Raw genomic sequence first — 27,536 nt, forward strand, 5'->3', positions numbered from 1 at the left:
CTGTTCATACTTCTCCAGCTCTGTGTGGTAGATTTGTCTGATCTGTGAGAGTTTGGCTCTGTAATCGGAATGCTCCACTGAGTTGTCTGAACCTGCACCCCCAGAAGCTGCCGCTGCTGCTGCTGCCGCTGCCGAGCCTCCGCCCTTCTCAGGCCCCGCCACCCCTTCTGCTAGCAGCATGTTGTCCAGTCGCATGAGCTGGGGGTCTGTGGGCTCCTCTTCTTGGGCTCCCCGAATACTCAAAACTACAGAGAAAGACAAAGGGAAAAAGAAAGGATTAGCAGCGGCAACTCGGGAATCATTTACCAGACACAAACTACAAGAACCCAACTGTTTGCCTCAGTTAAGCCAGATTCCAGATCAAGTGTCATATGTTATGTGGAGACCAGAGGACAGGCAGGACATCAACTGAGAAGATGGGAATGTGGAAGGAGATACCTGCTTTGCTCCAAAGAAACTACTTATATGAGATACCTAGGATAGGAGAACAGTGGGGTTGAGACCAGAAGAAGGGGCAAGGGAGAGTTAGTGTGTCACATGTTCTCTTGGGGAAGACGAAAGAAGTTTCTGGAAGTCAGGCACTGTGGGTCACAGCTATAATCCCAGCACTTAGTGAACCCAGGAAGGCCAGGAGTTCAAGGTCACCATTGTGTATTTGTGTTCATGTGCATGTGTGAGTGTAGGTGTGTTTGCTCGTGAGTGCCAGCCTGGGCCATATGAGGCCTTGTCTCTACCCACCTCCTAACAAGATGGATAGATGAAAACACAACCATGTGAATTTAGTTAATGCCGCTAACCTGCACATTACAAAACTGACAAAATTCCTGTTATATGCGTTTTACTACCGTCAATGTAGGACTGCAAACATTAATTATAACAAAATGTGATTTTTTTTTATTTTACTTTAATCTTCAAACAGCCAGGTTTCAAACAAACAAACAAAAAAAAAAAACAAAAACAAAAAAAAAAAAAAAAAAAAAAAAAAAAAAAAAAAGGAGAGAGCATCTCTTACTTTACATTTTTGTTTGTGGCTTTTACTCTGTTAACTTGCACTGTAATATTGAATTAACCCGTGCTGTCATTTCCGAAATAGCTTCAGCAAGGTAAATCCAGTCCATGGAATTAAATCTTGAGAGATTTTCCCTGGACTGGCTGAAAGAATAGAGAGTAGTGTAGAAAACTACAAAGACAAATTGACCCTGGCATAGGACATGCTGCTTTTGAAAACAGAGCTCCATGTATGGTGGGTGGTAAGCTCTCTGTCCTGTGCAAAGTGAGGGTGTGGTGTTTGTAAGAAGCTGTTTTCATGGATTCGCCCAACCCTGAGTTCAGGTAGAACAAAGTTTCAGATCAAAACCAGGCTATGTTTTAGGGAAGCACCACAACTTTGTGGGTGGGGGTGACTTGAACTGAAGGAGATGAGGTGAGTTTGCAGAATGGCTCACGGGAGAGTTGTTTCTGTGCCTCCTGAACACAGCCTGCCTTCTGATAAACAAACCACTCAACTAAATCCAGTTGTGTCATCAGTCGCCAAGCTTTTGTTGAAAGAGAACAAGAAGACCATTTTCCGTGGTGGGAAAACAAACAAACAAAAAACCAAAAAGCAACAACAACAAAAATGGAGAGAATTCTGAGAACAGAAGAGGAGGGAAGGGCAAGGATGGAGGAGAGGAGATCTAGGTCCTAGTAGATGCACAAGAACTGTGAGAGTCAAGAGCTGTTTAGGGTACGAAGAGAACAGACCAGAGCTAGCTGTCTCCTAGGCAGCCCTGTCTACTCCAGGGGCTGTGGTGGGGAAGGTAGGAATGAACTCAACATAATGATGCGAGTATCACTGCTGGCTGTACCCACATGCTCCTGGCTCACAACAGATAGCACCCTTCAGAATGAAGTGGCAGTGCCTGGTCCAGAAGGAAAACTACAGCATGGCTTTCTTCCAACACCAAGAGCAATGTCAAGAGTTGGTAGGAAAGGTTATGAAAGGTATTGCTTGATGACGACAGAAAGGAAAAAAGGAAGAAGGGAAAGATATAGACCAGAAAAGAAACCAATCTACATGCATGCTAGAATATCTGGGTATCCATTAGTTTTCCCCTTTCATACCAAAAGCTCTTCCATGCACAAATCAAGTTGATACAGCGGGGATAACCGTAAGGTGAAATGATTGTAGAGGTATACTTGGAGGGTCCCCCTTCCATGAAATCTAATTCTGCTAGACTCAAAACTTCCTATAGAAACAGCCCTTTAAGTGACTATGGACAACAGAGCCATGTTCTCTATGTTGCACATTTTTACTCAGATCTACAAAATCCTCCGATGAACTCAACACCAACAAAGGCTCCTTAAGTCAGGAACTAGATGGGGACACTCCTGGTGGCCTGCCAGGCTCTGAGGACACTGAGCATCTAATCTTCCACACGTTGGGCCTCAAAGTCCAGCTGTTATCACATCCGAGGTAGGTACGAAGGCATCGTTTGTAGGGCTTATAGGTATGTCTCTTCGCTTGGTGAATTTTAACCACTATATATATATATATATATATATATATATATATATATATATATATATATATAAACTCTTCACAAATTTTAAAGAAGAAATTACCCCTGAGCTATTGAAAAATGAATATTGCTTTTCTGTTCTGAGGCAATATTTGAGGCCCCATTCATTCGTTCATTCAACAAAGTCCTACTATACATATCCATGCTGGCCTCAAGCTCATAAGGGCCCTGCTTGGCCTTCACTGTATGCTAGGATTACAAATACATCCCACTGTACCAATCTCTGAATCCAGTCTTCTTACTCAGAGATCCAGTCTATTTCCTTAAGAAGAAACTGAATAAACTCTCTAGGATAAAAGAAATAATTTTCCCATGATGCTAAATAAGACAGTAATATGTCCAAAGGTGTCTCCTGGTGACTCTGCAGCCTATGGCCCTTGCACATGACCCATCACTAAGACATGATATCATCCTTTCTCACCCACAGCAGCACTGTCAAAAAGAACGTGCTATCTATCCGTTGGCACCTGCCCTTCCAAAGCAATGTTAGGCACTCTTCTCCTCCGGTATAACAGGTGCCAAAGATGGCCTCCTAAACCACAGCTTTAGCAAAACCAATCACGAGGAAGAATAAAGGTAGGTCAACTGGTACTCAGAGAGCACGGATCAGGCAGGTGGCCATGAGCAGGTTCGCACTGTTGGTTCCCATATACCTGATATTTCCTCAGCACATTCTCTCTCCCTACTCCTCTGGGTTTCAGTCATGCCTGTGCCTGGGTGCTTTTAAACAACCAAGTTCCTCCTCATAAACTCTCCTCAACCTAATGAATATCTTGCTTGCCCTTGATATTTTTGATCTTTTTCAATAAGGCGAGGATCTCCCTAAGGGCGCTGTAGAGGGAATGCGGCCAACAATGGTGGCCTATTGTATAATAACATGCCTTGCCTACCTAGCCTGGAAGTTTCTGCAGATAGTGCATTGGGATGCATTCCTCGGTGGGGAGAGAAGATTTACCTACGGAGCAGTGGGGCTGGCAACAATAAAGGCGCTTGATTTTTTTTTACATGGTAAATGCTTTAAATAAATACTCGTTCAAAGGAAATTGGGTTTGCGAAGACTTATTACAATTGTTTTATAGACATGTTCTACCAGAAATTTGAAAATAAGAGAATGAAAAGATGCAGGAAAATAAAGTCCAGAAAGACCCCCCAACCCACCCCCAAACAGTGCACCATTTAAATTTTATTCTACTCATGAAAGACTACACTGGAAAACGTGCAAAAGCTAGACACAAATAGGGGAACACTTTGTTGTGCTATAGTACATGGGAAGCGACTGTTCTGATGGTCTTGGGGTGTGCATGTATGTTTAAAGAAGGCAGGGAATTTTGCAGGTCCTTATTTCCTCCTAGGACAAGATTTCAAGGTTCTAGTAAACAACAACAAGAAGAAGAACAAGAACAACAACAACAACCAGGTGTATGAATTCCCTGACCCGGAAACTGTTCAACTAGTCAGTTAAAAAGAAAATCCCACCAGCATTAAAGAAATAAGTGATACGGCTAACAGATGTGACGCTTCCTATTTATGGCTTGAAGTCAGTACTCTGGTGACTTGGAGACAAAATGCGTATTTAAAAGCTCCTTTTTATCTCTCTAGCACCATGCAAGACTCAAATGAACCTTTCACTGGGACACCGGAGATGTTAACACTCGTCCTCCAAGATCCAATTTCAACCAACCGAGCTGTTACCTAATCCAGCAGCCATCACATATGATCAGGTTGCCGCCTCCCTGATGGGTGCCCAGCACCCCTCCCTTCCTCCCCTTCCATCTCCTGCCCAACAGCTTTCCCTGAAACTGGGCTTTAAAGGGTCCCCATGCCTGCGCATGCTGGTGCATACAGGGTTCTAACAGCCCCACTGGCTGTACCTAACACCAAGGTATTTATCCCGGTTTAGGTAATAATTCTTAAAGAAGGAGTTTCCTACTCACAAATCACCCCCTCCCATTCCAATAAAGACAGAGACCAGTCACAGACAGGTAAGTGATTTACACAGAGGTTGTCACAGTCTTTAGAAGGCACCAGAAGTCACATTGCTGTTATCACTTGCCCTAGGGTTAATCCTGTGCTAAAACTCCAGAGATAAGGAGATTGTCACAGCCTGGTTGGAGCAGCTCTCACAACTGGCCTCCTGCGGTTCAATCTTTATTTATTTTCTTCACACAAGGAGAAAAACAAACCAAACCCAAAGGCACATTCAAGAGAGCCAGTGGGAGGGCTGTGCAAAGGATTGTTTTGTCCTTGGCTGAGCAATACAGCTGGGGAACCGCTCCCGGCTGGTGCCCACTAGAGGGCACTCTCTCCCCACCGAGGACTTGTTTAAAGGGTCCCAACAGCCACCAACATCTCCATGGAGCTGGGGAATTGGGATCTGCTCAGATTTGAGCTCCCAAACGTGGGCAGACAGGGAGGAGAGCATATTAGCAGAGGACGTTGTTTCAGTATGGAGTAAAACTTGAAACTCGCTTAGCTGGGTAACATAAAGAGACCATTGGAAAAGATAACCCTTGGACAGACACAAGGCTAAAAAAGCCTCTTCATGGTTTCAAAGCACCAAGGCAGAAGCTAGATTTTTACAGTCTCTGGACCAGTTTGGAGTTCTGTCTTTCCAAGACGAGCTACCAACCCCAAGCCAGGCAGGACTTTGAAGCCAGTGGAGCTAGGAGTAGTCTGCCCTTGTACTTTTAGAAACTGGAAAATGTTTAGCCCCTGGGACCCTTTGTGCACCCTGAATTGCATCATAACCTGGCAATACAAACACAAACTCTGCTAGCACACTTATAGGTTATAAAGGTGGGTAACTTTGCTAAAAACAAGGCAGGCTCCTGCCACCAAGACAGTGAGCTCCTAGAAGCCAGTGATGTCACGGTGACCCAGCATGATCTCACGACTCAGGTATCGTGCATCTATTCAGGTCCTTTCAGAGCTCTTGTGCATGCAGCCGAGTAGGATGTAGGACTACAGCATCTTAGGCATCTGTGTCCTGCCACCCTTCTAGGCCAGGCAGTTAGTTCCTGGTGCGTGCACCCCCCTCCGGTTCAAGGTTGTACAGAGAGAACGCTTTTTCTCTCCCATCTCTTCCACACCCATTTCCCAAAACTAAGATCTGCCTTTCAAATGTGACCATTCTAAACAAGTAATACTATGCCGACATTAGGGCAACGGCTTTCGGAGTGAGGGAGAGCCAAGCACAGGACCAGTATCTGTGACGGGTTTCTCTGAGGTCTAAGATTACACCAGCTGCTTTTAGATTTGTAGATCTCCGCCACCCCACTACTCCACCACCCCGACCTTTCAGGGTGTGTCATTTCTGACAGGCACAGTCATCATCCACAAACTGGTGGACACTCCTCCAGCAGGAAAAGGACTTAGCTAGGCGCTGATTCTTCTAAACCGTGTCGGGACCCATGTCTCCCATTCCTTAGTAGCCTGAAGCTTGGGGTTGTACTTATGGGCGCTCATCCCTCCCAGTTCTCAAGCCTCTTCTGTCTTTGATGAAAAGCTGTCTGGGTGAGTTATTTTAAAGAGTCGTCTATCAAGTAAATGGAAATGATTAACCATTTGATTTCCCCAGTTTCACAATCCGGCATTTACAGGCAGCTGCCAGACAACGGTTGATGGATAGGCTCCGGAGAGCCAGGTACTGTCGGAACTCAGACTGTAGAGGACCAAGCGGGAATCTTCCTGGCTGCTGGCCTAGAATGGCCTCTTCAGAGGATTCCAGTGCACAGAATCTGGAGATCTGGGAATCACTCTGATACACGGTATTGTCCCCTTCGAATCACACAGGAGTTTGTTCGGGTCGGTGGTTTCCCAAAGTGTTACCATTTGGTATGAAGACAAGATATCTTTCAATCCTCGTAATATTTTCCTGGGTTCATTAATGAGCAGGTATATATAAACAGCATAAGGGATCAGAAAAGGACTTGTCAACTTCCTTCCAACAACGAGATAGTGAGGTCTTCAAGTGTTTCAGTGCAAGCATATTTACGGAGTGTTTCTTATGGTATCATGGCTGCCCTGACTTTCAAAGGGTGCTCTAGCCAGGAACTGGAAAATGCACTCATTTCTTCCCACTTGGCCCAGAGCCGCAACACGTGGAGCTGTGGGTGAAGTTTTAAGGCAGGAGATGAAAACAAAAATACAGGGTACTCTTGGGGATTTTTTTTTTACTATTTTGAGCATTTATGTTTAGGAGTTTTCTCTAGAGACCTACCAAGTTTTCCCCGTCTTTTCTCTGGGCTAACTTCTGGCCCTTCTGGTCACAGGACTTGTACTTCTCAAGGGATGTATGGGCATGGATCCCATTCACACGTTCCCTGCTTGGCACACCGAGTCTCCCCGGGCCAGCTGGCAGGGAGAAAGCTAACTCACTGGACAACAGGCGCCTGCATTTCTGGACGGGTGCCGGCTGCCTGGTGACGGACTTACAGATCTTAATAGATAAAGCTTCTACGGTGGCTCAGGAAACCCCCTTTGTAACAAGAAAAGCTACAGAGGTTGGGGGTTGGGGCGTGGCTTCATACGGCCTCTGCCCTCAGATTTGTGTATTCAAGACATCTGAGGAAAGGGAATGAGGCAGGGGAGAGGGCCAGGGTAGGGTGTGTAAGGCCTGGACTGCACATGGGAACTCAGGATGCGGGAAACCATTTCCTACTTAGTTATACATAAGAAGCATGGGAGATATGGAGCCAGTAGCTGGAGGATGCTGCGCTCTCCACAGAGAGGAAGACTTCTCTCTACAACAGCATCTCCTACAGCAAGTCACTACAAAAGGCAGGAGGGGTTTCTTAATGCGCTCTTGCCTCAAGCTGAAAACATTTTGTGGATTAAAGTCTTCCTAAGATGTCCAGAACATTGCCTGGTTCTTGCTGGCTATGATAAGTTCCCCAACCCCACCAGCAAACTCTAATATCCAAGAAAATATAAGTGTACATTCAGGCTTCTCTTCACCCAGTTCTACAACACGGCTTAAGGATCCTTGAGGAAAGTACACTGAGATAGAAGGGGGTATATCCCATGCTAACCCACGTTCCAGACTCTCGCTGGGGGACTTTGCCTTTTTTTAGTTTCAGTTTCCTCGTCATGAAATAAGTAGTGATGATACTGATTTGTCACCATTCGGACTATGAGTAAAATGAGGTTATTGTTGTTATTTATGACGATGATGACAGTGACAATGATGTGGTTGTGTTTTTTTGGTGGGGAAGGGGGCTCTACATAGCCCTGGCTGTCCTGGAAGTCACTATGTAGACCAGGAGGACCTTGAACTCACCTCTGCCTCGGGAGTGCTGGGATTAACACAGGCTCAGACCTATTACTACTACATCACTCCTGGGGCGAAGGCTGGAGGATCGCAAGTTCATTATCACCCTCGGCTACATACAACGTAAGTAGGAGTCTCCCCTGCACTTTGTGAGACACTGCCTTCCGGGGCTGGTGCACTGGTAAAGGACCAGAAGAGTCTGGTGTCTGGTTCCTATATGTTACAAATGTGTAACAAAGAAAGAACCGGCACAGGCCAGTGAGCGCACCCACAAACACGGGCATGGGCAAATACATACACATAGGACTTGTGTGAGGACGAACAAGTCCTGGTCGGTAACAGCATCATGTCCCACAAACCAATCATTCTTCAGTGCATAAAATGTATGCCCATGTAGCATCTGCTTTTTCTCCCCCTTCCCTGTTGCCGGGGCTCCTATGCTACGAATCTCCTAAGCACTGTAAGGTCCCCCTGCTTTAAAACTCTTGTGTTTTATTTATCGGAGGAGGAGGAGCAGAGGACAACCTTGGATGTTGTTCCTTGGGTCCCACACGGGCTTTTCTTTTGAAATAGCTTCTCTGTTGCCTTCAGACTTTCTATGGTCTAAACTGAACGCAGGAGATGTCACAGGTACCCACACACCTATCTCCTCCTCCCTGCTGTGCCTAAGTTGTGTGTGGTCTGCTTTTCACATAGACTCTCCGGACGGCATTCTCCCCAAGCCAGGAAGCATCTGTGTCCTCCCAGACTTTCAGGGCTTACATTGGATGTCTCTGCCACTCTGAAAGGCTTCGAGAGAGACCCTCGGGAACCATTCGACTCGGAAGTAACCTCACCTCATGTCAGACAAGCGAGCCTAGAAGTCTCTCCGTTAGTGGTTGCTTTCAGAGTTCCATTAAAAATAGATAAATTCCAGTTAGAAGAGAGCAAAGACTCCATTCATATCCCGAGGTTTACAAAAGCAGGCTTCAGTTTGAAATTTGCTTAGGATTCAGTGCTCACAGAGAAACTCCATATTTAAAACATTTAAACCAGCTGCTACCGCAGGGCGTGTGGCATGCGCGGGTGCTCGCTCTCACCTTATGGATGTCAATGCTTAGGCTAACAAATATCAGCCCTGAGCCAACGAAACTTTCCTGGCCATATTCACAAACTAAATAGTAGCAGAGATATTTTTCTGTCTAACTTTCTTAACGGTGCCATCGGCACAAAGTTGCTTACTTGTTTGTTTTATGGGACTAGGGGTTGTACCTAGAGCCCGCTGCGTGCTAAGCAAGGACTCTACAAGTTATCTCTAACCCAGCCCAGAAGTTTAAAATAAAAACCATCACGTTCTCAAAGAAATCTTTCCAAGTTTTTTTTTCCATTGAATAATCTGGGGTCAGCTTCCTTTACAATAGAGTGGGTGACCTGGAGATGTTCACAGACCCTGAGGGGCACTTGCCAAGTTCTTGGACAACCTAGTCCTCATACAATCTGTGTATCAATTTCCTATGGTGTAGAAGGTAACGCACATGCTGTGGTACTTTCCCATGTGCTGAAGGAGCCCCCCAAACCCCCTTCAGCAAGATGGAAATGCTAACCTCTTCTGGTAACAGCCAAGAGGAGGTGGGAAGACTAAGGACAGACAAGGAGTTTATGTCAGGATCTAGAAACAGGTGCTGTGCTCTAGCTGCCGCCAACTTTTCTTTGGCCTGTATAATTCCACTTGTCTCTCCCTGTCTGTCAGACCTGTGACCTCCCTGAATAGGAGGACAGAAGCCAAAGGTCAGGAGAGAAAGGAAGATCACATTATGCTTGCAGAGAGCCAAAAGAAAGGACTTCTTGGGCCTCTGACAACCATTATCACTTCAACCCCCACTGAGGGCAACAGAACAACCTTTGAAATGTGCGTGTCAACCATATTAATATGCATGCAGCTCGGTGACTGTTATGATAGGACCTGGGCAAGAGACCACCTTGAAACGGACCAGACGGAAGGCTGGCACAGAGGTGAGAGTAAGGCATGATCTGCTTGTTTCAATTTTTGACAACTTGATTTTTCCTCAGTGTGCACAGCTGCCTGGAAGAAGGCAACTTTGTAGCTTTGGGTGCAGCTCACAGGCCACGTGACAGAGCCCCAACCAATGAGAGGCAAAAGGAAGGAGGGGTGCAACTCTTTGGGAACTTCTTGAAAAGGGAAAACGCCCTTCTTGTGGCTTTCTCCTTTTCTTCTGCAGACGGCACCCTAGCCGTCTCGGTGTGCTATGACATGGATAGGGCACTGGAAGTCACACCCAGGAGGGAGATGCGAGTGATGTAGACGTGCGTGAACTTAAATATCAGCTTGGGCTCTCTCGCCTCTGGAGAATGAGAGACGAATAAAGCTGCATTTTGTTTAAGCCATATTTTGGAATTTTCCGGAGTTTTGTTTACTCTTGGCAGCTTAATTAATCCAAGCTGATACAAACTGTTAAGAGGATAGGAATCTAGAAAGCAGAGCGATTTCATGTTGGTTAGAGAGTTACAGGGAATTAGAGAGAGGCAGATTTGGGGGCAGCTCACAGCAAAAGCCAAGCAGTGATAGGAGAGCTGCTCCACCGGACAGAAAGGGGCTGGGCCACTAGGGGGCCTCTCCTGGATTCCCCCAGAGCCATGAGCGGAGGCTGGAGAAGCCAGAAGTCTTGGTGAGTGAACCTGGGAAGAAGATGTTACCTGGCTAGGGTACTAAGTGGTCTAACAGAGTCATTGGCCTTGGCCAGGAATGCAGGGGCGGGGAGAGGAGGGTGTGCACATGAACTGCTAGGAGTGCCTTGCTCCCTCCAAGATGAAGAGGTGATAATACCATGCTCAATGGAAAATTAAACTCAACTGACCTTGAAGCTGGAGGCAAATAGAAGAGACGTAGCAATGGGAGGGGAAGTTCTAACTCTCTTAGACCAAGAGCTGGAAACCTACCTACAGATACACAGCGATGCTTCCCCACACAACAGTAAAGTAAGGCTTGGAGCCAAAGCTGCCTGCAGAACGGGTCAGGTGCGGAGGACTGGGACAGAGGGGGGCTGCTCTACTTACAGAAGGAAGAGCAGCCATTCCTTATGGCTTCCACACATCGCCCAAGCCACCGGCTCCCTAACCTTTATTGCTAACAAGTCACCAGGCTATGCCATCCTCCATACAAGGGAGACAGAACACAGCAGCACAGAGACAAACAGGAGGCTTTGTCTGCTTCTCAGAACTTTCCAGCAATCTCCAGAAGCCCCCAGTCACCGAAGATCAAAGATCAGCTGACTGTCTGGAGTCTCATCACAGAGAGAGACACGAGCTGAGGAACCCTGGTTGCATTGGTGGGTAGGATGGGGGGGCAGGGCATTAGCATTCTGAAGCTTAGGTTGCAGAGCATGCCTGTCACATTCCCTTGTTTAGTCTCTACATAAAAGAGACAAACATCTCATAGAGACCAAGAAAGCTGGCCTACTGCCTTTAGGTGAGTGTGTGAGCTTGTCTCAGTAGGGTATCCAGAACCTGTACCTTTCCCCAGGGACTCAGCCCTCTGGGGTAGCATTGTCTTCCTGGGCTCTCCTCCATGGTGCCTCTCCCTCTCCTCCCAGCACAGCTAAGTGGCTGACTCATGAACACATGGGCACCTGCTGGCCAAGTGGGTGGCACTTATCCTGAAGTCGCGCTCAGGCACTTACATTCTATCCTGAACAGGCCTTCTCAGACGCCGATTCTGGTTTCCAGGGGACATTTTAAAGGAGAAGTAGATTTCGAGCAAATGATTGCAACTTATGGAAAATAATGCGCTACTTAGCGTCTGCAGCAGACATCCTGGCAGGCAGCGAGGGGAAGCAGCGCCGGAGCAGATGGGCGCGATTAGGCTCAGATTTTCAGATGGGTTTTTTTGTTGTTGCTGCCTCTGCTTGTTTCTGCACACTTGTGACACCAGAAACTCAGGGAGAGCGCCCACTCCTTCCCTCTGAGCCCTGAGAGACAGCTCCCTACCCCCATACTTATGCTAGAAGCACCCACCCCGAGGGGAGAGACAGCGGGCATCATGATTGGCACGATCAAAGTGTGTCTGTATCACAAGGCTCTGGCTAAAATACATCAATGGCTAGCAGAGAGATGGGTAAGGCACTAGCTTTGTTTTCCGTTAAAGATTCACCTCGCTGAGGCTGGGCCTTACTTACCTCTGTTCCTACCATATTTCCCCCCAAAGAAGTATCTTGTTCCTCACTCGCCTAGTGAGCCAACATCTCCCCAAATATATAATAGTGGCTTCAAAAGTTCCAGAGCTTTTCCTCCATCATCATCATCATCATCATCATCATCGCCGCCGCCGCCGCCGCCATCATCATCATCATCATCATCATCATCATCATCATCATCTTCTTCTTCATCGAATCTCCAGTCTGGCTTAGAAAACACCTTGGGATGACACTTTATGAACCTCTCTGGACTTGAGGAGAGCCAAGCCAATAGCACACAGTTTCTGATAGGTGTATATGTGTGTGTACAAGTGCACGGTGTACATATGTGTAGTGTAAGTGCATGTATGTACCTTCATGGAGAAATGCAGATGACTGGCTCTATCACCCTCTGCCTTATTCATTTAAGAATGTGGAACCAACTCACAGCCATCAAGGCACAGGTGTCCTGATGCCACCTATATAACCATGCGGGTACAGGGATGTGCAGTCACACCTGAGTTTTCACGTCGAGACTGAGAACGTGAACTCAAGTTCCCATGAGTATGCACGACATCCCTTATAGTACTGGGAGAAGACATCACTGTAGCCAGGAAACTTGGGCAGGGGATTGAGTTTCTTAGTTTAAAACACAGCTGCCATTTCAGAAGCCAAATTCACTTCTCTTTTTCTACATTGCTGCTTGGCAACGCAGTTAGCACTGGGCTTGACTGCAGACAGGCCATGCCCCTTATGTCTAAGTGTCAGCTTCCCAGATCGGCAAAAATAAAGTTCTGTTTTGGCACAAGGTCTGATGTAAAGCAGACTGGCACCAAACTCACTATGCGGAGGAAGATGGTCAACTCCCAATTCTCCTGCCTCTATCTCCCATCTTGCAAGGGCTGGGATTACAGGTGCACACCACCACATCCGCCTCAAAACAGAATTTCCTCAGCTTGCTATTCCTCCAAAGACCTGAACGATCGCCCTAGCAGACAGCTCCCAAGGATCTGGTCTCGGATGGCCCATGCCTCAGATACAGAGACCAGAAGAGAATGAAGGTGAATTTTTTCAGAATCTCAGGAAGAGGAACAATTTCATGAAGTAAAACTGACAGAACCGGAGCATCTCTGATGACGTTTTTGTGGGAATAAAACTTTACCCATCAACTTGTCAAAGTTTAGCACAGGTACTGGAATGTTCTGCTGATGGTATGGGAGACTAAGCCTGCTATTGTGATATGGGAACTGAAATGCATTGGAGTCAGAAGGGTGGAAGGACTGTGTGGGTAACCTCGGTTGGGGCTCCTTCCCTGGTCTGGTCTCACAGCTGCCTTTCTTGGTGCTCAGTGGTGGGTGGGCAGTCGGCCATTAAGGGGCAACCTGCAGCTTCACAGGACAGGGGTCAATGTTGGCTTCTATGCTGTCTTTTACAGAAATCCTTTCTGTTCTTCCTAAACTAGCCTACACCAGTAAAGCTGGTAACAAGGTGCCATTTCCACAGCTTCAAAAATGCCCCTTTTCTGTCCCAAGAGAAGCAGAAAACTCACAGAAGACTTTGCACACCACACCACAAGAAGTTATGATGAAGCCAACGGTTCTTTTAAAAGTTGAATTTGCTTTTGCTTGCAATGCCAGGAGGCTGAGAGCTGGATGCTACTCTTCCTGATAAAGGACGGTGGTGACCAGTTGGTACTACCCCTTGGTTTTTGGTTCAGCAGCACCCACTATGATGATCTTCCAGTTCCTGGCCCTCTATCCATTTTGCAAACCAGAACTTCTTCACCACCTCTATGCCAAGATGACCCAAGAGCCCTCAGACATAGTACAGAGAAAGGTACCTTGAAGGCTCTAAGAAAGAAATGCCTAGCCCTGTGTCAAAATCATACAATGTTTGTAGAAAAAAAATTTCTCCCTAAAGAAAAGTTAAGATGTTATGAACCACCTCATCTTTGAGAGTGACCTCTAAATGGGCACCCAAGTCATGGCAACATTTGAAAATAAACTAGCTAGTTTGAGACTTGTTAAGAATTTATCCAGGGTTAAATGGCTCTTCCTCCTCTTCCAGCCAGCATCCCAAGAAACAGAGATTGGTACAGATCTAGAAACATCTGCTTTAGGCAAATGAATAATAAGTTTTTGTTTTAAAACTTGGGCTCACCATGACACGCTGCAGAGCAGAGAGTTGTCCAAAAGAGGCAGTGATGCAAGAAAAAACCCAGATAGATAATGATGCATAGAAAACAAGAGGCAGGTTTTTCTTTAATTCTTCTCTCTCTACGGGCCACCCCTCTGGTCCTGTGATTGGCTGGCCTCCAGAATCCAGAAACACTGTAGTAGGTGCCAGTGTCCTGGGACTAACTACTCAGTTTGACTCCATGAAATTCAGCCCTGTGGTTCATCTCACAACTCTTATAAGGATTCCTGGGACTGTTTTAAAGATGCTAAAGTAAATGTCAAGGAACAGCTTCCCCACTTATTTTTTCTGATGGCTAAGCATTTTCTCAATTGATGTGGCGAATAAAAGATACCTACTATCTCAGGTGGGCAGCCCTCCTTCTTCCTCTCTCCCTTCTTCCCGCCGCCTCTCTCTCCCCTCACTCCCACATAAGCACAGTGCACCCAGAGTGCTCACAAATGTAAGACTACAGATCTAACACAGCCATCCAGTCAAGTTTTAAACAATAGCCCAGATGTGGAAGCTACAGTTCCCATACATGAGGATGGACATGCTGAACTTGTGCATTCATTAATTCTTCACAATGAAAAAAGGGAAATTTAATGCTTATATGTTAAAGACTGTCCAGTGCTCAAATCAGGTTGAAAACTTTGCAGTCACTTCCATGGCTTTGTTTTGGTGTGTAAAATTTACTGTGGTTCCTTTCGAGTTTTTCTTCCCACTACAAACTAATTTAAGTTTACAAGGAGAAGAAACCCCTGTGGGTGGAATTCATCCATTTGAAGAATATGCTGATCTCGAAGAAACTATGATTTCCCTAGAAATCAAAGATCAAAGTTGGAGAGGGGAAAGCATTTAAGGAAGTAAAGAGGACTCAGGGAAACAAAAAAGGCTTCTTAGGGGAGGGAGACAAAGTAATTCACAGAATGTTTCTGGATCAAGAAGCATAATGGGGACACATGCCCCAGTGGTGAGGACAGAGCATCACACTATGTCCCTTCTGCTTCATGCCTTAGTGCCTGCTCCTGCAGGGGAGACATACCCTTTATACCCAAGCAACAGCCAGGTTCTTGGGGATTGGCATTCTCTGCCTTCCAGAAAGAAAGCTGGGAATGCAAGATAAGAAGGAACCCAGCTTGGGTGAACTGTGCCCAATGCCTAGCAATTTATAGTGACTTACCCTTGGGCCCCTTCTTCTATGAAATATACTTAGTTTGCTTACCCATTAAACTTAAAAAAAATCATCTTTCGGGGTAGGTTGGTTGCTAAGTTGGTAAAGTGTTTGCCTTATTAGCATGAAGAGCCTAATTCAATCCTTAAGGATCCACATTGGGAGGAGGGGGGGAGAGCCAGGTATGGTGGCACACTCTCATAATCTCAACCCTGAGAAGGTAAGTAGAAATAGATGAGTCCCTTTCTAGGGCTGGTGAGCTTAGCCTAACTGACAAGGTGAGCCTGACCTGTCAGTTATAGACCCTGTCTTTAAAACAACATCAACAACAACAACAACAACAACAACAACAACAACAACAACAAGTGAAGACAGCAGAGGGAGGGAGGGTTCCTGAGGGATGACATCCAAGATGGCCTCCATATGCATATGCAGTACATACGCGCATACACACACATCATTACCTGAGTGAGTACTATGTCCTAGACAGATACTGAGGGCCTGCAAATACAAAGACTAAAGAAAGGTATTCCTGAGAGGGACAAAGGATGACCTGGGAAAGGCAGGACCAATAAGATTATTGTTAGAATGCAGCTCACAGAACGGAGTGCGGTGGCTGAAGTCTCCTCATCCAGTCCCCTCACAGCTAAGAAAGGTGCCATTTATCACAATGTCGTACTCCAGAGCAGACTGCCACATGTCCAGAGACACCAAGAGAACCCAGCACATGGTGATGCAGAGCTTACCAGAGGCCAGCTGCTGGAGACTCCTGGCAACTACTCAGCATCCACTCACCCTTGTATCCCTCAACCTAGCATTTCAACAATAGAGAGCCACAAATGAGCAAAATCTTGGGGCTGCATCTGGGGATGAGGTACCCCACACAGAGATGAGAATCCTAAGGTTGCAGTGGACAGGAATGAGATCAAAGTCGCTCTGAGACAGGTGTCCCCAACACACTTCCTCTTCGTGGACAAGCAAAGGCTGCAGAGTATTGCACACAGGCCACAACCCACCCACCAGACCAGTGCGGGCTGGCAAAGTGGACTCCAGGCTTCTGAGGGCTCAGAGCAAACTTTGCCTGTGAGAAAGCATTCACTCAGTCTAGGCAGACATTTTTTTTCCCCCTGTGGTTGGGCTGGCTGAAGTCTGTGGCTGGCAAGTTCACCACATACTCAACTTGACCCACCATAGTCCTTGCTAATTCGGCTCTCAAAGTGCATTGCAAACCTCATGAGGGGCTGCCAAGTCTGGGGCAGTGGTCTTTGCAAAGGGCTCCTGGAGGTAGAAGTCTCAGCCTTTGAATAGCTGGCTCCTTCTATTCATGGGGAAGTAAATATTTAAGCTTCTGGCAGACAGACTGAGAAAAAAAATGGAGCTGCCACAAACACTCCATTCCTTACCCATCCCAAGCCATGTTGAAGCCACACACCCTGACCCCAAAGGAAGCTTCCTCAGCATGGTGAGGCCCAGATCCCAACCAGCAATAATTCTACATATAAACAACTCTTGCTAGGCATGAAGCACACACCAGACAGTAATCAGCTTATCTAATAGAACAGGCCTCTTTGCCTACCACACAGGAGGATTAGTGGGCTTGAATTACAGCCGTGAAGTGTAATCATGCCCAGATCGACACTGGCAAAGGATACTGTATATTCCTGCTGGGCCGAGAGTTGTTGGCGCACCATGGTGTACCTACAGGGGATGAACAGGAAATGCTTGCCATGGTAATTATGCCGGGAGGTAGCAATTGAGAAGTGGGGAAAGGCAAGTATTATGGGAGTAAAACGAGACGGCAGCTGATATCCACTCCCTGGACTCCTTTCAGACTTGGGAAGGTCTTGTGGTTACTGCGTTGGAGCAGATTTTTCTTGCCCATTATAAACAGAATAGCCCCCTAAGCCATAGCAAGGGGAGACAGACACTCTCCCTCACTTGACCATGAAAGCATCTGCAGTGTGCTCTGTAGAGTAGAACCCACAGCCCCCAACCATGGTGATGCCTATGGTATGATGTGGATTGCCTGAGTGGGGGCCCAGCTGACAAGGAGTTACAAAGGAATGGGTACCAGGGTTCAGAGAAAAGCGATTACATTTGTCAATCCCATTTTCACCTTGAAGATGCCAAACCCAAACCGAGGCCCGTGGCACTTGACCTTTCTGTCTCCCGGATGGAAACGTCCCATCTTGCTTGAGATTCTGGGGTCTCACTCTGTGTTTGGGGTGGGGGTGGGGGGTTCTTCTTTACTTAGTAAATTCCATGACAGCATGCACCATGGCTTCTGAAGTGGTTTTAAATGGCCTCCCGGATGCTTGAGAAGGGAAACGTTTTCCTATCCCTGTCATTTGCTTATAAATTTTTAAACCATCCTCTTCATAGCGACTGCCCATCCTCTAAAGCCAAGAGGTTCTTGTCTTGGTCTCCTAATGAAAAGGCAGTCACCCCCTTTCTGATACTCTACATCTCTCTTGCCATCTATTCTGTTTTCTTATTTATATTTCTTTAGAGATCAAAGAATCCCTCCAAGGAAACTGACGGTCACCGTGGGTTTCCCAATATTCCCTAAGTGTGACTGACTTTGAATGCAAACTTGTTGCTCATTTCCCCATGTGGTCCCCACCACGCCTGCCCATCTTAAGTCAAATCTTTCTTTAACCATATTTTTTTTCCCAATAGCTATTCTTTAACACCCTTCCAACATCTGGCATTAATTTATTTTTGAGACAGGGTCTCTTCGATTATACCAGGCTAGCCTTGAATTTTCTAGGTAGCCCAATATGATCTTGAACTTCTGATCTTCCTGCTTTCCTGTGAATCCTGGGATTAGAAGTGAGTTCTACTGTACGTAGTGGTGCTAAAGACAGAATCCGGAGCTGCATGCATGTTAAGTAAGTACTCTACCAGGAGCTCCAGGCCAGTCCCCAGTGGGTAGCTCCTTCCCATACACTTAGAAGAATGGGTGACTGGAGTGACTGTGTAGCACTCCACTAGAGACAGTCCATGATACGAAAAGAGCCATGACCACCAAGGCATCCCTTCTGATGATATATCACAGTCACTTCCCCTGCTAGTGACAACCCACCTCTCAATAGCTCATTCTTAAAGCTCCAGCTGCAACCCCCAAACCACTCTCCACACTTAAACAGCATGGCGGTACCACACTGTGAGTGCTAACTCCATGGCCTTTGATGAGAAATATAGAAGTTCAAGCTATTATATCCAACCATTGATAGGAGCATGAAACTAAAGCATAGTCTTCTTGAGGGCATGGATGAAGATATATCCTGAGTCTATTCCATCCGTGAGAAGGAAGTTGAACTGAGCAGGTGACACTGTTCAGCACATCAGGATGCAGAAGACAAAGCCAAACAATTATAGTATCAAGAAGCACTGTGCAGCGTTGACTGCATGTGACACAGAATTCTCAATTCAAGAAGAAGAGTTCATTCCAGGAGTGTCATAGTACAGAAGGAACTTCAAACTCATTTTAAACGGCAACTCAATAACTCCAGCATTCAAAATTATGTCACCAGCACAGGCTCAGTGGGTACAACAGCTCTTAAAAAGCCACAGGATGGGAAAAGGAGCCAAGAACATCCAAGAACCGCCTTCATAAGGCGTTAAACGAATCTGGCCATGCAATGGCTTTGATATGGAGAGCTGACTAAGGCTGGTGCTCAGAACTAGATGTGATCACATCTGAGAAATCAGATCCTGCCTGGGGGACACTTCCTGGTCCTGAGCCAGCAGGCAACTCCTTCTCATGATGGGCTTAACCACTGATCGAAAAGCCTGGCATTTGTGTGTGTGTGTGTGTGTGTGTGTGTGTGTGTGTGTGTGTGTGTGTGTGTCTGTCTGTCTGTCTGTGTGCTTGCTCAGACCACCAATGAGCCATGGCAGACATCACAGAGCCTTGCATTTCAGGCTTTAGTCAACTATGTCTCCACAAAGGCATTTGGGCAAGGCTACCAAACTCCCCCACTATGCCATCTCTTCTGAAGCTTCAGATATGTGGTCCAGGGAGTGGACATGAGTGCTCAGAGGTTGCTGCCAAGCCCCAGTCATAGTTTTCCACATTGATCTGTAATCTCGGCATCAGGGGGTCACTCTGCAATGAAGTAAGTAAGTGGCCTATGTAAAATGGGACACGGCCCTTGCCTTCAAGCCATCTAGTGAGTTTGATAACCACACTCTAGAACATCAGTTCTCAACCTATCAGTTGAAACCTCTTGGGGTGTCAAACCCTTTAACAGGGGTTTCCTAAGACCACCCCCCCAAAAAAAACCCACAGATATTTACATTGATTCAGAACAGTAGCAAAATTACAGTTATGAGGTAGCAACAAAAATAATGTCAGGGTTGGGGGGAGTCACATGAGGTATTAAAGGGTTGCCCCATCAGGAAGGTTAGGGACCATTGCCCTTAGAAGTCCCCTTAAATTTATCCTCCTAGCTGACATCTTATGGTCACATCAAGCCAGTGTACAGAATGGCTAGTTAAAGTAGGTGACTGACATCACTTCTTTGACCAGAACTTAAAGTGTCCAAGGTGCTTTAAACCATGTGTGTGGTTTTTCTTTAATACAGACTAAAATAAAATGTGTTGTTTAACCCCAAAGCTCATGGCAAAGAACGAGGCAGGGAAAAAAGAATCGGTTTTGCTTATCCACTGTGGTGGGAGCCTTGCTGAGAAAGAAATGTTGCTGTTGAGTTTCCTACCTGTGGATAAAATGGATTTCACAGACCTTTGGATGAGAGGGATCAGGTGATTTCCTGGGAATGCATTAAATGGCCTTTTGAATTCTGGTGAGGAGATCCTGCACCCCACACTCTTGGGATAGGATCCAAACGGGAATCCAGCTCTACCTTCTCTTACCGAGAGCTCTGATTTCTGCATTCCATTCTTCTTCCCTCATGGCCTCCCAGCCCCCCCTTCCAGTCTGGAGGCCCAAACCCCATCTCAGGCAGACAGGGCTGGCGGGGGCAGATGGGTAATTTTTCCTTTCAGCTTTAATGGCTGCTATTAACAATAAGTTGCCTTGCCCTACTAATGGCTCAACTTTCAGCTTTTCCTCTGATTGCCTGTGAGTAACACTGTGTCACATGAGCTGTGTTTAACAGAGGTGTAATAAATGCCAAAGAAGAAATATTACCCAAAATAAAAAATAGTTTGTCCCAGTGTGGCCAGGAGCTCAAGCCTCCCAGTGATGCCCATTTCAGCTTCCTAAGCATTTCCATTTGCATTCTTCTTTTAAAGGGTCTCTGGGGGCTTTAAGAAAGCTGTTTTAAGAGAAAATCCAGAAAGACTGTAGTGAATGTCAAGTGCAGGGAGTTCTGTGTTCAAGACAACAGACAGACTGACATCAAGGGACTCTTTGAGCCAAGAGGAGAGAGGCAGATATGAAAGGTCATTTATTATTATAAACAAGGCAGTCTGCCCCGCTTTCTGTGTTCAGAACATCAGGCCTGGCTACCGGGGAATTGCTTCAGAGATATGCGGCTGAAAGAACCCCCCAATACCACCCCCTGCACCCCCTACACCCCTAGTGGTGCAGAAAGATTCAAATTCTCTTTTTATTGCAAGCAAACTCTGCTCTCAGTTTGACAATAAGCAAAAGACATCCTGTTGTCTGTCTCGCAGTGGTTGGATCTGTTCCTCTCCCAGAGAAGAAAGCAATAAACATTGAAATCCCTTGTCAATCCCTTGGTTGAAGATGTGGGCAGGAAGTATTTCAAATCCTTAATGTGTTCAGGGAGAAGGAGGAAAATGACAGAGGAAGGAAGAGGTCTCCCGGGAGGCCTGGGAATGAAGTGTGGCAATCCTGTGGGAGGGGGGGGCTCTTAAGAGAACTGGGAGAGGGTCATTTTCTCAATCACTTCGCTGACAAGGATTGGACAAAGAGACCGAGCAGCAGAACTCAGAACACATGAAGGTACAGATGCTGGGCGTGTGCCAGCCTACGGCGCCACCTTCAGAGTTCACTGCCCTTTTCTTTCCATATCTCTCAAGCTCAGGGCAAAACATTCACTGCGTATCTAATGGAAGACAGAAAGGGATGGAAAGACACAGAGAGACTGGGTCTTGGCTTCAGAACCATACTTGTTCAAAAAAGAAAAAAAAAAAACCCTCAGAACCGTCAGTGTAAATAGAGAGGGTGACAAGTTTCCATTGTGACAGTAGACAATGCATCTACATCAAAACATTATGAGGTATATGATGGAGACATACAATTGTGTCTGTCAGTTGGAATGGGAGTCGCAGCAGAGTGGGGGGGGTGTAAGCAGGATAACGGCATAACCACACTCTATGGGAGAAGATCCATCAAGAGAGCTTGGTAGCCCAGACAGGTGCAGTGCTATACCCGAGAGGGCAACCTAGCAGGGAAACATGGCAGGGAAAATGACTTTGCCCTGGCAGGTCTGACTCTAAGGAGCAAGGAGGCCGAGGCACACAGAGCACGGGAAGGGACCACTTGTGGTGGGACTCCACACGGTCATGTGAAAATAGCAATGGCTCTGATAGGGGTTCACACCCTTGCTCTGCTACTCTTGACCTCTGGTCCTGGGCAAGTCACTCTAAACGATCCATTAAATAGCAAAGGTGGGACTCGTAGGCCCCGTGGTTCAACTGCTATGTTTATTGAACCATAGTAACTGGAGAGCCAGCACTCTCTGAAGAGGCACTGATACCTGGACAGCCTTCTCAAGGCAAGTCGGGATGCTGCTTCTTTTCCTTGAACCAAAAAGGTCTCCCATGACCTCATCCACATTGTGCAACTGGATCCACACACACACACACACCAGGCTTCAGAGGCAGAGTCTTAATTCTCATTTTTTTTAAAGGAAGGTCGCTCAGAAAAGTTGAAACCAGCTCCAAATGATGGAGTGCTCCAAGTAGAACCCTCCATGACCCATGTGCTCAACACTGCCCTGGCTTACCCGCTCCCATTCAGAGCCATGTGGACAGCCTGGCAGAGTCTATGAGTTAGCTACCATTTTGTGAGCTGAGACAGGAGAGTCAAAGGGCAGGGATGCAGGGAAGTTCAGGCATGTAGAGAGAAAGTGCAAGGTTGTGCCTGGCCTTGTCTGTTTCACAGAGCAGGTGGAAAGAGGCAGGAACTGGACTCCAATCCCTGGTATTAATATCATACACCCTGTCTTAGTCAGGGTTTCTATCCCTGCACAGCCATCATAACCAAGAAGCAGGTTGGGGAGGAAAAGGTTTATTCAGCTTACACTTCCCCACTGCTGTTCATCACCAAAGGAAGTCAGGACTGGAACTCATACAGGACAGGAAGCAGGAGCTGATGCAGAGGCCATGGAGGGATGTTTCTTACTGGCTTGCTTCCCCTGGCTTGCTCAGCTTGCTCTCTTATAGAACCCAAGACTACCAGCCCAGGGATGGCACCACCCACAATGGGCTGGGTCCTCCCCCCTTGATCACTAATTGAGAAAATGCCTTACAGCTGGGTCTCATGAAGGCATTTCCTCAAGGAAGGCTCCTTTTTTTTGTGATAACTCCGGCTTGTGTCAAGTTGATACGCAGAACTAGCCAGTACGTAACCTTTTCCGACACTCACAGACCAGTCATTTCTAAACATTTTGCAATACAATCGCAGTCACAGATCCGAGGTTCCCCTTTGGTACATAGGCCTTAGGTTCTCACAGTCAAACTTCCTGCTTATGACATCACTTCCGTTGGCACGGAGCACACAAAAAGCTAATCCGATCTACAGGGGCTGGCCACAAAAGAACGTGTCCTACTGGCTCCATTAAATAAATAACTTAACCCAGAAGAAAAAGGGAAGGGAGTGCCACCCAGGTGTCCCAAGCAGGTGGAAGGCCTCCCCGTCAGCATGTAGTCACTTTAGTTCCTAGTTCTTCCCCATCTCACAGGTTTTCCTGCAGGATCTGAGTCAAATATGAAGCTACCTCTAACATCTCAGGTCTGCTTAACTGTGTGGAGACCAGAAGGTGACACGAAGTCAGAGAACAGATCTATAGTTTGGGGCCCACACCTTATTTGTGAGGCTCTCCATGATCCCCTTAACATCCTTTAGGCAAAGCATCCAATGGGTAAGGAAGCTAAACATGTACAAGTCTAGGCCAACAAGTCCACTCCCGTGGATGTGAGTGGATTTGTCTGTGAATGGATTCTTAGCCCTGGGTGGGGAGGTGAGGCAGAGCAAGCTGGCTTGGACTGGTAAGAGAGCTATTTCTTTTGTAAAAGAGGTGGCCAGTTTTTCTATTCACACTCTAGTTCCTGCAGGCACAAGCAATGGTTCTTGGGGGCTTGGGCCATCTACCAGGTAATGGTTGGGTTTTGCACAACAGGAAATGGAAGAGAGAAAATGCAAACATACGAAGCAATAACTGGCTTCTCTTCAGACAACGTTCACCAAAGGGACCTCAGAGAGTCTTTGCAAGGTTGGGGGGCTGGGTGACTTTGCAAGCAGTGTGGCCATGCATGCCCTTTTTCTCAGTGCTGGAAATGAGACAGAGTGGATATTCTCTCTGTGGATGTCAGGGTGGCGGGTGAGGGGAGCTAGGGTTTTGAACTCAGATTTTAAGTCCCCCCTCCACCCCTCTTAGCCCAGGAAGTTCCGGACAACAGCACAAAGCTGGTGTCCTTCACTGTACCCCAAAACTAGCATTAACTATGGAGTCCTGCTTGTTCCAAAGTACCTGAATGACACAAGCAAAATGCTAACACTTCTCCCTTTTCGGGTCCCCTTTGAAGGGCTTAGAAATGGTTTGGGGCCGAACACACATGCTGTGCTCAGAGAAAACCAGATTGGTTTCTAGCGCCCATGTCAGGCAGCTCATAACTGCCTATAACTTCAGTTAGGATATTTGGTGCCTCCTTCTGCCTTCCAAGGGTGACTTCACACATATTTTCATGCATACACACGGCTTTAAAAAGAATAAATAAAATATAGTAAACATAAAAATAATAAAAACTAATCCTGAAAGTGTGCCTCAAATGTATCACAGTTTAGTTGACCTGTCCCTTCTTGACTGAAAGTCACTTAGCTAGGCAGGCACACTTACTGAGGTGTATCTACGGGAGCTCGGATATGGGAATGCCAAACACTAGCACTCGCCTTCAGAAGATGGGAAGTTAAACCTCACTCTGGTTCAACAGCAGGATTCCTTCGTGTGAAATCTTGTTCTATTTCAATACCCTGTGGGTTTTTTGCTGCAATTTCATGTTTTGCTTAATTGTCCAGAGTGGCAGATGTGATTTTCATGTAACTTTCTATCCATCTGTTTTTCTATACCAGAAAGGCAAGCAGAAGGGGCTGGGGCTTCTCCAGAGGATGGCCTTATCTATACTGACTGTCAGAAACATACTGCCCAAGGAGCTGAGTTCACGGTGAGCTCAGAAGGCCCATTTCTTGCTGCCCGTTCTGCCTCCCGCTTCTCCATGTTCCTCTTTGCTCCAAATCGGAATGTTTTGGGAATGATTAATAAAGAGATAACTTTCGTAAGCTACAGAGAATCACCATATTCTTAGCAGTCCAGAGCATCTATCACAAATGTTCACATGCCAAGAACCTCACCCCAGTTGGCATGCTGTTCCTTTCTAGACCCATCCTGCTCCATACATATCTCTCCTTCCCACTCTCCTCTCCCACAGATACTGATTGCATGTGGCTTGTAAAAGCTCTGTATTCCATACCCCAACCCTCTAGCCAGGGCTGGCTTTGTGTACATGAGACCTGGGCAGTGTCTCAAAGCCCCACTCACAACCATCCTGTGCACCAACATTAAATCTCTAACATCACCATGCTGTAGAATACCTGCTATTTAAAAAACAAATGCATGCACTCACATATTTTTGTGTGTGTGTGTGTGTGTGTGTGTGTGTGTGTGTGTGATTGTGTGAGCACAGGCATGCATGTATGCACACTCATGTGCACATAAAACACGGCCCTTGTGTGAAAGCCAGGAGGTGACTGACTTGTAGGAGTCAGCCCATTTCTTCTCTCATGTAATCTGGGGATCAAACCTTGGTCAGACTCGGCAGCAAGTTTTTTTATTTGCCGAGCGATCTCATTGGCCCAGTGTGTTTTGAACAAAGGTGTCCACGTTTCCCCTTTTTCCTGGAACCCACAACTTCTCTGGGCAGCCCTGCTTTAGGATATATTGCAGCCATTAAGAACCATTTTGTGACATCACAATGAAACTAATTTCTATTTTACAATAGGCATCTATCTATGCTTGGGACTTAGCATCTAGCTTTATGAGTCTTACCGAAAACTGGTTACAGTTGGGGGAGGGTTAAAGAAAAGAAATTGAAAGAGATTTGCTGGAATTCAACCTATTTATAAACTGGAATGAACACACTGATAGGGAAGACCATGGATCTGAAAACTCTTAAATTATTGTTGTCCAAACGTGGAACGTACAAGGTGGGGGTTCTTGCTAGTGGTATGACCTTGCAGGATGTTCTGTTCCTTTACAGTTAACTCTAGTGTCTCATTTTCTCAAGAGTCCCTTGTGGGCCACTATACATACCAGGAATGGTGCCATTGTGGTATTCCTTATCTATGAGAAGGGACAGACTATGATAAGACAGGAAGTGAGGAAATGCAGATGTTTGGGAATGTGGGCGGATGCTTCAACTTCTCCAGCTGCCTCTCAGTCAGTCCTCCTTCCGAGCTCCTGCTTTCAGCTGTCGACTTAGCCACAACAGAGCCATGCTGGAGGCTCTCCTCAGCTGCTCACACCCTCACCTCCCCATTCTGTTTCTCAATAGCTTGTTTGAATGATATAATATTGGCCCCTGCTTTTTGTTGACACTCGACAATGGCCAACAGTTCTTCCATACGTCGTTTTGTCACTGCTTGTACAGTCACACATCCAAAGGCCAGAACCATACTTTACTGTCTCCTGTCCCTCCCAACACATTCAGAACTTTGCTAAGGGCACGAGAGACACCTAGAAACATCTTTCGATTTATTCAAGCGAGGTAGAAGCATACAAGAGGACAGAAGGCAGCCACCAGCTCTGTTATCACATGGTGACATTTCTAGAAGCATTTCCCAGCTTGACAGAGTGAGAGTTGCCATGATAACCTGGAGACACTTGATGGTTTTATCATTAGACAGACCTGAGCTACATCCTGGCCTCTGCCCTGTCAGCCACCTGACTGGAGGTGAGTCGGTTCACTCTTCAGAGCCCTGTCTGTTTTCTTGGCTGCAAATGTGGGTGCACCTCATCTGTCTTCTGGGATTGCCATCTTGAGCTGACATGTGCCAAGTCATGAGAAGAGATCTGGACACACAGGGCATCCCAAGTGCCCATTTCCTGCCTCTGCTCTGCTAGGTGACTTGCGCTGAGGCTGAGCCAATCAGCTGCATCGATGAGTCAGAGTCCTCACTTCCTGGTCCAAATTTCCAAAACCAAACTGGAGTAATACTCATTTTCCTTAATAGGAAATAAGCAACTAAGTGATCAATACACACACACACACACACACACACACACACACACACACACTCATACATACTCACATACATTCATTCACACACTCACACATACATACACATACGCACTCACACACTCACACACACACTCACACACACATACACACACATATACACTCACTCACTCATACACACCCACACACTCACACACACACACACACACTCACTCACACATAATCACACACACACATGCACTCACACTCACATACATACACACACTCGCACACACTTGCTCACACACAGATAAGCAAATTAAAAAAATAATAGTAACATTTTATGTTGCTGGGCTAAGACTCTATGCGCACCTTTTACTGTTTCCATCTTTTGGAAAGGAATCATCCCACCATGACATCCTGCTGACACTGAGAGTGGAGTTGTATGATCCCGGATGGCTGATGGCCACATACGCAATGCTAGTTGAAGTCACTGGGCTGGTGAGGCTGCAGGGCTGAAAGAGGATTTTAATCTGGAACTGTACAGGAATCTGCCTTTCAGGCCTAGAAAATCCATCCCCAAAGGAAGAAGACTAATTCAGGAGAGAATTACAGTGACAACCATTTCCAAGATTGAAAGAAAACCCTTGAATAAGAACGGCGGCTTCTGATCTCCCCTTTAATGTTGCTATCATAAACACGGGCAGGAGTTTCAGAAATAAAAAAACCCATTCACCTGAATATCTCATGTAAATATGGAA

The 27,536-nt window shown here is 46.4% G+C and overlaps 1 protein-coding gene across 4 annotated transcripts in view; it reads right to left on the minus strand.

Moving 5' to 3' along the window:
• The window catches only part of Pbx1 (PBX homeobox 1), a 308,344-nt gene that overhangs the window by 90,448 nt on the left and 190,360 nt on the right, over nucleotides 1–27,536 (minus strand). For all 4 annotated transcript variants that reach the window (XM_032915421.1, XM_032915423.1, XM_032915422.1 and 1 more), the window contains exon 3: nucleotides 1–245. In XM_032915421.1, coding sequence (XP_032771312.1) covers nucleotides 1–245 — 245 coding nt within the window. The remainder of the gene's footprint in view (nucleotides 246–27,536) is intronic.

Source organism: Rattus rattus, chromosome 10 (genome assembly GCF_011064425.1).
Source record: "Rattus rattus isolate New Zealand chromosome 10, Rrattus_CSIRO_v1, whole genome shotgun sequence".
Lineage (NCBI taxonomy): Eukaryota > Metazoa > Chordata > Mammalia > Rodentia > Muridae > Rattus > Rattus rattus.